The 13,811-nt window shown below is 47.4% G+C and overlaps 1 protein-coding gene across 3 annotated transcripts; it reads right to left on the bottom strand.

Annotated features, from left to right (window-relative positions):
- Positions 1–7,183: 7,183 nt before the first annotated feature.
- LOC127297166 (transcription factor BHLH6) lies at positions 7,184–12,592 on the bottom strand. Of its 3 annotated transcripts, none has more exons than XM_051327464.2 (5): positions 12,481–12,592; positions 12,192–12,402; positions 11,829–12,119; positions 11,490–11,660; positions 7,184–7,585 (listed from the first exon to the last, which is right to left on the bottom strand). In XM_051327464.2, the coding sequence occupies exons 1-5, from the start codon at positions 12,525–12,527 to the stop codon at positions 7,508–7,510; spliced, it is 798 nt and encodes a 265-aa protein (XP_051183424.1). In that variant the 5' UTR covers positions 12,528–12,592; the 3' UTR covers positions 7,184–7,507. The 3 variants fall into 3 exon arrangements, with proteins under 3 accessions (XP_051183424.1, XP_051183423.1, XP_051183422.1); XM_051327463.2 differs by lacking the exon at positions 7,184–7,585 and adding an exon at positions 9,175–9,533; XM_051327462.2 differs by lacking the exon at positions 7,184–7,585 and adding an exon at positions 9,175–9,540.
- Positions 12,593–13,811: the final 1,219 nt, after the last annotated feature.

Consider the following 13,811-nt stretch of genomic DNA (forward strand, 5'->3'; position numbering starts at 1 on the left):
CCTCCCGGCGAGGCGCGCGCGGCGGCCAGGGAGGCGACGCGAGGGAGGCGAGGGAGGGAGAGGAGGGGGTGCTCACCTCGGTGAGGGCGACGGCGGCGGGGAGAGGTGGAGCGGCGCGGGCGACGCGGCGACGACGGCGGCGGCTTCAGTGAGGGCCACGGCGGCAGCAACGGCGAGGGCGACGGCGATGGCGAGGGCGGCCGCTATGGCGACGGCGATGACGGAGTCGGCGTCGGCGACGGGGAGCTCTGCGAGGTCTGGCGTGCGGAAGAAGAAGGAATTTGGGGAAATTTTGCCCCGCGCTAAGTCCTAACTAGGGGGAAACCCTTTGAGCCGGTTGGTACCACCAACCGGTACGAAAGGTCTTTTCGTACGGTTGGTGGTACCAACCGGTACCAAAGGTTTTTTGTTTTTGTTTTTCTTTTGCTGTTTCTTTTGTTTTTCTTTTTCTTTTCTTTTTCTTTCCTGTTTCTTTTGCTGTTTCTGTTTCTTTTCTTTTTATTTTCTGTTTCTTTTCTTTTTATTTTCTGTTTCTTTTCTTTTCTGTTTCTTTTCTATTGCTTTTCTATTTCTTTTTTCTATTGCTTTTCTTTTTTTTTCTGTTTCTTTTCTATTCCTGTTTCTTTTTCTTTATTTTCTATTTATTTTTTCTATTTATTTTTTCTATTACTTTTCTTTTTTCCTTTCTTTTCTATTTCTTTTCTATTTATTTTTTCTATTGCTTTTGTTTTTCTTTTCTATTTCTTTTCTATTTCTTTTCTCTATTCTATTTCTTTTCTTTACTCTCGCCACGACGCCGTCCGCACAGGAAACTTTCCCGCCCCGACGTCGCGCGGGAAACTTTCCCGCCACGATGCCGCGCGGCAAACTTTCCCGCCCCGACGTCGCGCGGGAAACTTTCCCGCCACGACGCCGCGCGGGAAACTTTCCCGCCACGACGCCGCGCGTGGGAGAAAAAAGGCGGAAAAGAAAGGGCGGGAATGAAATTTTATTACGATTGAACTCGAATTAAAAGTACATAGCTTAACTGAAAATTAAAGATACATGGCCAAATTCTACTGTTGGAGTCATTCAGTCATACTCGTGCCTAGCCCTGTAGTAGTCGCCACTGTAGTCGTCGTAGTCGCCGTCATCATCGTCGCTGGCATCGGGGTCGCGGTACTCGAACGTCGGCGGGTGAGCACGCGTGGGCTGGGACTGAGGGTAGCGCAGGCGGGGGCCACGGTAGGCCATGACGCCCTGGAGAGTCCGGCCGCGCCACCACAGCCGACGGCCGGCCTCGTTGAAGTTCGGAGGAGGCGGGCCGCCCTCCTCGTGCTCGGCAGCGCCCTCTCACGCCGATTGATGAAGAAGCTTTCCCAAGTCGGGCTGTAGTCGGGATGCCACTGGGGATTCCTCCGCTGCTCTGGCGTGAGCTCGAAGTAGTAGTGGTTCGTGATGGCCATCTCGCGCGCCACACCTAGAGGGACTGGAGGGACCGGTACGCCTCCGACGCTTAGCAACCAGCCGGTCGGGACGCGGTAGCCCGGCGGGCAGGGGTAGTTCGAGGCGCAGCGCCTCCGCCTCCCGGGGGTTAGAGATGCGATGGAAGCCATGGGAGAGAATGATGAGGTTTGCGAGATATGAGTCTAGATGTGATATGTAAATGGTGGCCAAGCCTACATATATATAGTGAAAAAATGGCGGGAAGACAGAGGCGGGAACCGGTGGAAAGCGCGGGAAGAAAATAGGCGGGAAGACAGATCGAGGCAAACCTTTAGTACCGGTTGGTGGGTGCAACCGGTACTAAAGCTGTCGGCAGGATAAGGACGCCCTGCTCGATGAGATATAGTATGTAGCGCACGATGCCCTGTCGGTGGGATAAGGACGCGTGGGTAACCTTTAGTACCGGTTGGTGGGTGCAACCGGTACTAAAGCTATCGGCGGGATAAGGACGCCCTGCTCGATGAGATAAAGTATGTAGCGCACGACGCCCTGTCGGTGGGATAAGGACGCGTGGGTAACCTTTAGTACCGGTTCGTGTCTGCAACCGGTACTAAAGGCATCGGCAGGATAAGGACGCTCCGCCTATAAAAGGAGCATCGATACACCATGGGAAGCAGCTCAACAAGCCAACATGGATGGAGAGTTTCATCACCATGGATGGAGGAAAGGGTTGGGAAATCTCCCGTGGCGGAACTTGTCGAAGATGCCCTTGGTGCACACGCCCTATGGCATCTTCGGAAGTTCCGCCTCGGAAAAATTTCCCTGCAAGCCCGTGGAAGACTCCATCTCCTCTAACAATGTTGGGGAAAGGGTTGGGAAATCTCCCGTGGCGGAACTTGTCGAAGATGCCCTTGGTGCACACGCCATATGGCATATTCGGAAGTTCCGCCTCGGAATTTTTTTCCTGCAAGCCCGTGGAAGACTCCATCTCCTCTAACAATGTTGCGGAAAGGGTTGGGAAATCTCCCGTGGCGGAACTTCTCGAATATGCCCTTGGTGCACATGCCCTATATATGGCATATTCGGAAGTTCCGCCTCGGAAAAATTTCCTTGCAAGCCCGTGACTTAACTAGTAAAACAAGCCAACCATCTCCATTGTTAATATCTTACATACAGTAACATCATTACACAAAAGTGATTTCCATATTGAGATACACAAGTTATACTCCATCTCCTCTAGTCTTCTGAGTTTTCTTCGCCCGTTTCCCTTTCTTCTTACTGCGACGCAACCATGGACAATCTTCATTGTTTAAGATGATGCTTGGGTCAATTTTTACCTTGAAGGGTGGAATATCGTCAAACTTATTATAATCTTCTGACATGTCTATCTTGTCCTCTACTCCCACGATGTTTCTTTTTCCTGAAAGAACTATGTGCCGCTTTGGCTCATCGTATGATGTGTCCTCTTGCCTTTCTTTTCTTTTTTTTTCGGTTTGCTAGACATATCCTTCACATAAAAACCTGAGCCACTTCACCGGCTAGGACGAATGGTTCGGTGTCGTACCCAAGATTCTTGAAATCCACCGTAGTCATTCCGCATCGCGGGTCTACTGTACCCCGTCTTTCAGGTTGAACCATTTACACCGAACAAAGGGACCTTGAAATTAGGTCCATAGTCAAGTTCCCATATCTCCTCTATGTACCCATAATATGTGACCTTGTTCCCATTGCCATCTTCTCGCATCAAAGCGGACACCACCGTTTTGGTTGGGGCTCTTTTTGTCTTGGGCGAAAGTGTAAAATGTGTTCCCATTAATCTCGGACCCTTGAAAAGTCGATATAGTAGAAGATGGTTGCTTGGCCAACAAGTACAGCTGCTCGTCATCGGTGACATTCATGAGACGTGTTTGCAACCAACCGCCGAAAGTCTTCATGTGTTCTCCATCAATCCAATCTTCACGTTGCTCCGGTATTTAGAGCGTAAGATCTCCTTGTGTTCCTCTTTGTACGGAGCCACCAAGATGGAATTATGTAGAAGCGTGTAGTGTGCTTGAGTGAAAGAATGTCCGTCCATACACGTTGCTGATTTCTTTCCTAGCGTGCCTTTTCCACGCAGTCTCCCTCATAGCGCGATTCAGGAACACCGATCGGCTTAAGGTCAGGAATAAAGTCAACACAAAACTCAATGACCTCCTCTGTTCCATAGCCCTTGGAGATGCTTCCTTACGGCCTAGCACGGTTATGAACGTACTTCTTTAAGACTCCCATGAATCTCTCAAAGGGGAACATGTTGTGTAGAAATACAGGACCGAGAACGCCAATCTCTTCGACCAGGTGAACTAGGAGATGTGTCATAATATTGAAGAAGGATGGTGGGAACACCAACTCGAAGCTGACTAGACATTGGACCACATCCTTCTGTAAATTTTGTAGAGTAAGTGGATTGATCACCTTCGAGAAATTGCATTGAGGAACGCACATAGCTTCACAATGGGTACTCAAACATTTTCCCAGAAGCCCCCTCAATGCAACCGGAAGTAATTGTGTCATAATCACGTGGCAGCTCATGAGACTTTAGGTTTTGAAACTTTTTCTCCGACATGTTTATTATTCCCTTTATATTCGACGAGAAGCCGACGGGACCTTGATGCTACTCAGGACTTCAAAAAGATCTCCTTCTCCTCTTTGGTAAGAGCATAGCTGGCAGGACCTTGATACTTCTCTGGATTCAGGTTGTTTCCTTCGTGGATACTTTGCTGGTCCTACCGTGCATCCGGTGTATCTTTTGTCTTCCCATACACGCCCAAGAAGTTTAGCAGGTTCACGCAAAGATTTTTCGTCACGTGCATCACGTCGATTGCAGAGTGAACCTCTAAGAATTTCCGTAGGGTAGCTCCCAAAATATCGACTTCTTCTTCCACATGGGTACGTGTCCGTCAACATCATGCGGAATGATTGTCCGCCGGGACCCTTTCCAAAGATCACTTTTAAATCCTTGACCATATCATATATAACTTTCCCATTAGGGCGGGTAGGCTTCGTTCGGTTATCTGCCTCGCCTCCGAAATGCTTTCCTCTCTTTCTTACGTGATGTTGTTTTGGAAGAAATCGACGATGCCCTGTACACATTCTTGTTTCCCAAATAATTACTATCAGTCTCACCTAAACAGTGTGTGCATGCATTGTATCACTTGTTTGACTGCCCTGAAATGTTACCAAGAGCAGGCCAATCATTGATGGTTACAAATAACAACGCTCGTAGGTTAAATTCCTTTTGTTCGTGCTCATCCCACACAGGTACACCTTCGTCACGCCACAACTCTAAAAGTTCTTCAACCAATGGCCTCGGGTACACATCAATGTCGTTGCCGGGTTGCTTCGGGCCCCGGATGAGCACCGGCATCATAATGAACTTCCGCTTCATGCACAACCAAGGAGGAAGGTTATAGATACATAGAGTCACCGGCCAGGTGCTATGGTGGAGCTCTGCTCCCGAAAGGATTAAAGCCATCTCGTACTTAGACCAAATCTTAAGTTCCTTGCGTCATCTGAAAATGACTTGAACTCTCTGTCGATTTTTCTCCACCGCGACCCGTCACGGGGTGTCTCAAAGCATCACATCTTTCTTACGGTCCTCTTTGTGCAATCGCAACAACTTGGCATGCTCTTTGTTCCGGAACAAACGTTTCAACCGTGGTATTATAGGAGCATACCACATCACCTTCGCAGGAACCCTCTTCCTGGGGGTGGACTCACCCTCAACATCGCCAGGGTCATCTCGCCTGATCTTATACCTCAATGCACTACATACCGGGCATGCATTCAAATTCTCGTACTCCCGCGGTAGAGGATGCAACATTGATGCATGCATGTATCTTCTCGCACCTCTAATCCTAGAGGGCAGATAACCTTCTTTGCTTCGTACGTGCTAGAGGGCAACACGTTCTCCCCTGGAAGCATCTTCTTTATTATTTTCAGCAACTTTTCAAATCCCTTGTCGAAGTACCATTCTCTCGCCTTCCATCGCAGCAATTCCAGCGTGGTACCCAGCTTTTTCTGACCATTTTCGCAATTTGGGTACAACAGTTTGTTGTGATCCTCTAACATTTTCTCCAACTTCAACCTCTCCTTTTCATTTCCGCAGTTCATCTTCGCATCAAGAATGGCCCGACCCAAATCGTCATCCGGGTCATCAAAAATCGGCTCATCGAAAATGAGCTCTTCTTCAGCTTCGTCTTCCCCCATTCTACTACCACCGTCTTCAGTGAATAAGGGATAGTTGTCACTATCCTCTTCTTCTTCGTTGTCTTCCAATATAACCCCTCTTTCTCCGTGCTTGGTCCAACAATTATAGCTGGGCATGAAACCATTCTCCAGCAGGTGGACGTGAAGGGTCTTCGAGGTAGAGTAATCCTTCATATTCTTACAGGAACTACATGGACAATACATGAAACCATTCGACCGCCTGTTTGCCTCAGCCACGTTGAGAAAATAATGCATGCCAGTAATGAACTCAGGATGGCACCGGTCACCGTACATCTATTGTCGACTCATCTGCATTTTATATGTATATCAAAAATCATTAAGTACACAACATCATGGATATATGAGTGACCAACTTAATTAATATTCAAGTTCATCACATAAAACTAAGTTTTTTTATAAAAAAGAAGAGGCTCACCGAGGTTGTACGGTGCCGGCTAGGGGACGACGCTAGCGATCGACGGCGGTGAGGACGGGGATGATACTAATTAAAACCTACAAAATATACCATAATTTCAGTTCAAATTGATTATAAAAAAAAGTAAAATCCCTAACTTAGGCATTTCATCAAACACCTTGCTAGCACTAGAAAAATAGTACGAGTTAAACTACCAAAGAAATGAGCTAAATTAGGAACGCCGGAAGAAAGGATGATATTGCTAACCCTTGGATAGATGGAGGTCGTTAATCTTGTTAAAATGGTGGAGAAAGAATGAAAATTTGTTGGAGTGTGAGAGGTGCAAAAGTTTTAGAAATGTGAGAGAGATGAATGAGAATGGATCGGGGGCGGGGGAGGGGCAGTGAGCATATGAGGCACCCTTTAGTACCGGTTGCTAACACAAACCGGTACCAAAGGTCCAACCTTGGCCCCACCCTCACCTGCCATTCTGGCCGAAGACCTTTCGTACCGGTTCCTAACACGAACCGGTACGAAAGCTCGTAACGAACCGGTACGAATGCCTGAGCGTCCGAACCGGTACAAATGCCACCTTTAATACCGGTTCGTAAGGGAACCGGTATTAAAGTCTTAGATGGATGAGAGGTTTTCTACTAGTGATAGTTGCCCACTACATGCAACTAGTGGCATGATAAGCTACCAAAAAAAGTGGAGAACATGATCCATAGCTTGTTTTGGATGGGGCATGGCCGCCAGGGCCATGTTCCCGGGAGCCCTAGGCTACCAAACACGCTCGTAGTGCCCATTGCAGGTGTTAGTACTCTCCACCTTGAAAACATAACATGACGCGGGCATGGTGTCCACTTTGCTAAGCACTATGGTGCCAATGTGTTCTTCATCGAGTCAGGCCTCCTTGACACGGGAAGAGCAGCCCTGAATGATCTCGTTGGCCCCGATCGAGTCAGGCCCTGCTAGGCTTCCGGTCCTTGTAACTATCTCACATGCGTCGAGCACATCAACTCCAGCAGTACGGGCTACGAGGAGGATCTGAAGAACGCACTTTCCCGGCTTGACTTCCGTCGGCACATGAAGAGGAAATATGCAATAAAATTTCAGAATTAATAGGCCAATGTATTAATATACAAAAAAAAATCTCCGTAAAGGGGAAAGACCCCGGTCGGTATGTGCATCAATCGATGCATATAACATTATCAATTTACCGCTTATATAATACAATAATGAACATTTGTGCACCATTTTATTTTTTTGCAAGCGTACATGGAGCGAACACTTTTCTATTTATTTTTAGTTTCACCCAACAGTGTTCTGTTACTATGGAGTACACGATCGTCTGTACTCGCAATGCTCTTACAAACATGCATGCTTTATTGCTTAAATATTCAAAGGTTACTTAGGAGTAACTCATATTCCAGCTCCATCAACCTGGGCGATTGCAGTCTCAATCACTTCCTTCATTTCGCTCTGGCGTATCTCCCCTTTCTGAGAAAAAAAAAAAGAACTTAGCAATCACAAGACAGTACGACTAGAATCAATAGCAGAATGCATTATTTTTCAATTTGCAAGAGAAAGGCTAAATACAATTCTATGTACTTTCTCCGTTTCATGAAACTTATCTTAACTTCCTTTATTTCACTCTGAAGTATTTGACATCTAATATATCTAGTATTTCATGAGACGGATGGAGTAGTATTTTGGAATATATAGATGCTAATTATGGCTATGAATGTTCAAGTTTGCATTAGTATGTTTCGTTTTTTTCCCTGAAAAGAAGGGAATGCCCACGGCCCGTATATTACAAGACTAATACTCCCTCCGTTCCTAAATATAGGGTGTAGGGCCGGTCCATACATATTTAGGGCCCTGGGACGAGACAATAAAAAAAGGGCTCTTGAAGCTATAACATTGCTCGCTCATTCGCCACACCCTCTTCTCTTCTCCTAATGTGCGTAACACTATTAACACTCTATGAGATCCGGTGAAACGTGAAGAACTGACAAACCTATATAAAGCAGAATTGGAAATGTGGAGGGTCAACGCCAGGAATCCACGCTAATTAACAACGAACAATATGAGGACCGAGATTAGGGAAGGAAGGAAGACGTACCATCTCTGATGCGATGATGCTAAAATGACTAGAACTTTGAGGATGGGAAGAGAAATTGTTGGGGAACAAAATATTATCGTTTGTCCTCATTAATGGCAGCAGCAAGCTTGAATTTGGGCAGACGGCGCTATTATCTAAACTTGGAGAAGTTTGAGTAGCTACAGAGAAGACGAGTTGACAACTTTGAGTACAGACTACAAACGAATCATGGGACAGAGATTTGGTGCTCCTGGGCACCAGTGCTCCTGCTATTTTAGCAAAAATAAAAATCACATTTATGTGTTTTAAAAAAATTACAAAGAAAATCATGGTGTAGCCAATGAATTGTCCCATAAACGTGCAAATTTTCAATTTCAAATACAAAAAATTCTGGGCTACACAAAAATAACAAATGTGTGGATCTGGGTATGCATATTTCAAATCTCCAAATTTCAACATATTTTGTCTTTTTATGTTGTCTACAATATAAAGAATTTCATATTAAAATTTTACACGGTTGTAGGTTACGTCATTTATTATGTCTAGATTTATTTTCAGATTTTTTTGAAACAAATATGTATAATTCTCGAATTTTTTTAAACAGCAGGAGCACTGGTGCCCATGAGCCAAATACACTTTTCACGAATCATGGGAGCTTATCGATCATATAGATTTTTAATAGTACCGATCCCTCAGTGCTAGATACATACATGTTGGTCATGGGCCATGTTTCTCTTCTTCTAATTTTATCTCTTCTCTCTATTGTAATATAGAAATATACTCGTAGTGAAGAACTACCTGGGTCGGGGCCCCTACCTTGCGAGGGCCCGGGGCCGTCGCCCCTTTGCCCCCCTTATGGGCCGGCCCTGATAGGGTGTATAGTTTTTGGCACGGAAATTAAGAAACACACATTGAGGATAAGTTACACGATTTTTGGGCAAGATTACCTCTGAATTATTGCTTTGAGAAAATAGAGGAATTTGCATGAACTAAAAAACTTTACACCTTATATCAAGAAACAGAGGGAGTATATTATTATGAAGAGAACACTACAGATGTAATAATAGAGAGTAATCACATAGCTAATCTCGATAATATCAATTCTTGAAATCATTGACCCTAAATTCTACAAAGTTGACTACAATTTCTTTTTTAAACTTTATTATGGTTGTAAGAGTATCTCTAGCAGACCCTTCAAACCGTAACCCGCATTTGCGTGTTTGCGTGCCGCGGAATCGTGAATTGCGGATAAAAAAAGCCCCCATAGAGCAGACCCCACATAGCCAAGCGGCATAACCACGCGTTCCCAAACATGCGGCTGCTCTCCAGAGAATCGCACCAAATCTGCAAACTGAACCGTACATTAGGGTTTTGTAAATGTTTTGGAACACATCCGACAATATGTAACATTAAGCAATGTTTTAAACCGCCAAATTCATTGTTCATCTACGCGATCAGCCACTAAACATGTCACACTACTAGTCGGAAAACCAAAAGAGAGAAGTCGTGACTCGTGAGACCGATCGATGAAGAATTGACCCGCACCATCAACGCCCCTGCCACCACCACCACCGCCACTAGCCGATGGACGAGCCGTAGCCGTTGCACGTGCCATCGCCATCAGCCTCCTCCTTTGCAAGATCTCCATCCTCGTGATCCCCATCCATTCTCTTGTGAAGGTGTCCTTGTTGGATGGATCCATTGTCATGGTTTTGTTCTCCTCCCCAATGAGCTCCGCCATGGCGCGCTTCTCGTACGCACTTGCTCTTCTCCCCTACATGTCGGTCTTGCGCTTCTCATCTTCTCGGAACCATTTTTGCCTCCAAGGTCTTGTTGAAGAAATGTTCCTTGGACTTCACCATCTCATCAACTCTGTCCCTCAAAGTAGATGCCTCGGCTTGTTTTCTAATACTATATTTGCACTCATGGTGCCATCCGACCTTTATTTGTTGTTCTTGGTTGTGAGTTCATCATCCTCATCATTGTCCAATTGGACAAATGCCCCCCTCACCGATGGTGCTTCTTGTTCTCTTAACTTCCATTTTTCACTATGCTCAAGTAACTCGAAGCAATGGTGAAGCAAAAATGGTTTTCCTTTTGAAGCCGGCATTTGCGTGTACCATTCCATTGCAATTCTATCCTTCAATGCAAAAGCAAAACATTGCATAAGCATATGTAGATGGAACAATGAACACACAAAATCACACAATGCATAGAATGAAACTCACCCAATCATCAACATTGGTGCCACTATGGAGGCATTCCTCACTTGCTCAATGCAACTGGGTCCATCGGCTACAAGCATTCTTGATGACGTCCCAACGACCTTAGAGCGAGCAGTACGTGCGTGTAGGTGTGGAGGTGAGACGCGACATGAATTGAAAGAACTTTTCTTCGATCCTTTGCCAATAGTTTTGATCGGTGCTGGTCACGGCATCGAGCGACACCGCCTCCCAAGCCTTTATCAATGTCGAGTCCTTGACGTTGGTGTAGTTCGAGGTTCTCACTGATTTACCCTTTGTCGGCACCTCCCATCGATCAACACTGCGACCTCTTCCTCTATCTCCTCGCACTCGTCATCGGATCCGGCATTGGTTGCGAGTTTGCCATTCTCGTAGTCTGCCACGTCCTCATCGTAATCTTCAGCCGAGGTCAACGGACGCGTCGTTGAGCATGCTCACGAACGACATCGGCTCCTCGTTTGCCTACGATGTGGCAAAATTAGTTTTCAATCGACTGTGAGTTCTCTGCAATTTTAGATGAAATAGGGGAAATTCAATATCTTGGGAAGGCGCCGCCGGTGGTTGTAGTCAGAGCAGCCAAAGACGTCGGGAGCATATCGAGATGCAGGCGCTGCTGGAGCGGCCGGTTCGACTGACGTGAGCTGGTCAGCAACCTCTGGCGGGTTCAGAGCGGCCATGGCGGCAACTTGAGAGCCGCGGCGGGGAGAACGGGCCAGGTCGGGGGATTTGCGGCGGCGGTGGCGGGTAGGTGGGAAAGAAGGGGAGGGGAAATGTCTTTCGTTCGAACACCTCGCGCGGATGAGGCCTCCGGTTCGGCCCTAGAATCCATTCTTGTGCAGGTTGGGAGACCGCGTCTACCGACGCCCTCAAAAATATTTGCGGTTTTAGTGTCTTTTTTCCTCCAAAACCGCAAACAAGGCCATTTATATACAAATTGGAGCAATATATGAGGTCGACTAGAGATGCTCTAGGTACTAACCCTGATTTAATCCTGTGACTTTGCTCTTGCTCCAAATATAGGTCATGAGAGTAAAACACACATCATGCAGTTACTTACCTGCACGAGCGCGGTGTACTTGAGTGTCCCAAACGTTGACGTGACGTTGGTTGAGATGATGTGAAGGCGGAGGCCGTCGAGCGCGAGGGACACCTTGGCTATGGCCTCCTTTCGGTGGCGGCACGCGACGCTCACCAGCAGCACCTTATCACCAACGCCCGTCACCTTCACCTGCATCCAAAAGTAACTTATCAGATCGATCCGAGTCGTCACTGTCCCTGCCGCGTGGCGATGGATGGTGGAAACGCAGCAGACAAGATCGGACCATGCATCGCCGTCAGATTGTTTGTCGTTATTACAATTATTGGTTGAATCTGTAAGTAGGACGTTCACATTCACCTCCAGAGCCTCGATCCGGCGCGAGGTGGTGACCATGTTGGAGGCCGGGGTCGCGGCGGTCGAGGATGACATGAAGCTCCTCATTTTCTTCATCGGCGGCATGGCATGGTGGGCGCAACTGTCCCGTAAAACGACGGCCTGGGCGCCACGCTCTGCTGTAGCAAGCAGCTGCCCGTGCGTCGCCGGCGCCGCTGACTCTAGGATGGACATCTCGGCGAGAAGCTGTCGCTCCTGCTCCTGCAGCTGCCGTACGTACTCGATGGCGTCCTTGACAATTGACGCCTTGTCCATCTGCGTCTTCCCAAGTTTGCACATTTCACAATCAACACAGGCACGCATATATATGCAGGATGAACGATTGACCTTTGTGATGTTTGGGACGACGCTCCTGATGGCGTAGAGCTTGTCGTTGAGCCTCCGGCCACGGATACTCCCCGCCGGGACGGCGACTCTCCTGCTGCTAGCCGCCACCGCCGATGCCACGGGGGAGTTGTACCAGGCATCCCGGGAGCTTGAGTCCTGGTAGCCGCCGGACACCCTGCTGCTGCCGTCGTGCCACACGCCGAACAGCATGCTGCAGTTCAGTTCGATTCTCCTCAGTTGTATCCCGACAGGAATTATATTGGAGAAGAATCATGGGTTCAGTTCTTACCTACGCTCTTCTGCATCCAGGTAGTGCTCGTGCATGTTATCACCCATCACTGAATCTGCATCCGTTTATCCCCTTGCTCGCACAGTTTTAGCTGCCGTATGTCTTGTCACCATATGTGCGTATCGAGTAATTTCTTCATGGATATAAGAGATGAGATTGGGGTCCACGAATCTCCACATTAGATTTGCATTGCAGAGGGACAACAAACATAATGTTGTAGATCTTGATTGGTTGGCACACTGACTCACTGAGGTTGTGGATATAGATCTCTAGGCCGGGAATTCAATTGTGCTCCTAGGGCTCCCGTAAGATGTGTCTACGATGTCTTTGAAAATAAAGGGAGTATATGCTCCCATAAGACACATCCACCTCTTTTTGTAGAACATTTTAATAAACCACTGAAACATCAAACATGCCAAAACGTTTTATTAAAGGGAGCATCTGAAGTGCAGTTTTTAGAAAACATCAGAGGCACAAACGCCATGTGAAGTTCAAAAATTTGAGAATGAGGTTATGATGAGGTGCAACCTCCAGGAGGTGGCCCGATCTTCACGAATAGACACGAACGGCGATGAACACATCGAAAAACGAATACACACGCAAACACGATGCAAATCCAGTAGGCTCTAGTTGGTCCGGATCCACCAACCCACATAATCACGAGGCAGAGATCCTGAGGTAGAATCACCTGTGAGAGTGAGAGATCGACAGGACCTTACGACATCTCCAGCAGGCTGATCTAGATAGTCCTGGGTTATCCGAAACGGTCTGCGCGGACATGCGGATACGCCACGCATGCTCTAGTGGGGCGATCCAAACGGACTGACTCGCGCGGACCGATCCATCCGTTCCCCAAATTTGAGACGCTAATGCTTTGGGCTGGACAATTAGTGCATCCTCCCTTGTCCTCCCTAGAAGACCATGGTCCCTCCCGCCAGTGGCGCACACATTGCCTCCAAAAATAATTCCATAGAAATTTGGTCGGCGGGAAAGCCAGCAGAAGCGATGGATTCCACCGCCACGCCTGCCACGGCCACCGTCGGGAAGAAGCGGGCGAAGCCGAAGAAGGCCACCAAGGATATGACGGTGGAGGAGCGTCGAGTCGAGTATGACAAGCGTGCATGCCATCGTCGAGAGGGAAGAGAGACGACGCAAAGAGAAGAGGCAACCACCAAGAGCTTTGTTGATCTTCAACTGAGAGCTCTTGAGGTGAAAGAGGCATGGGCGAAGTCCATTCTCGTCGAGGCTGAGGCCATGGTAAGGCTCATGGATGCCAAGGCCAAGTCTAGGCTCTTGGAGGTCGAATCCAAGATCATGGCCGAGGACAACCG

The sequence above is a fragment of the Lolium perenne genome, chromosome 4, assembly GCF_019359855.2.
Source record: "Lolium perenne isolate Kyuss_39 chromosome 4, Kyuss_2.0, whole genome shotgun sequence".
Classification (NCBI taxonomy): domain Eukaryota; kingdom Viridiplantae; phylum Streptophyta; class Magnoliopsida; order Poales; family Poaceae; genus Lolium; species Lolium perenne.

Coding starts and splice junctions, on each gene's coding strand:
- LOC127297166 (XM_051327462.2), bottom strand. CDS start 12,527: ATGGGTGATAACATGCACGAGCACTACCTGGATGCAGAAGAGCGTAG. Junction 12,120..12,191: donor TCGTCCCAAACATCACAAAG/GTCAATCGTTCA, acceptor GGGAAGACGCAG/ATGGACAAGGCGTCAATTGT. Junction 9,541..11,489: donor AGTACACCGCGCTCGTGCAG/GTAAGTAACTGC, acceptor TGTACGGTTCAG/TTTGCAGATTTGGTGCGATT.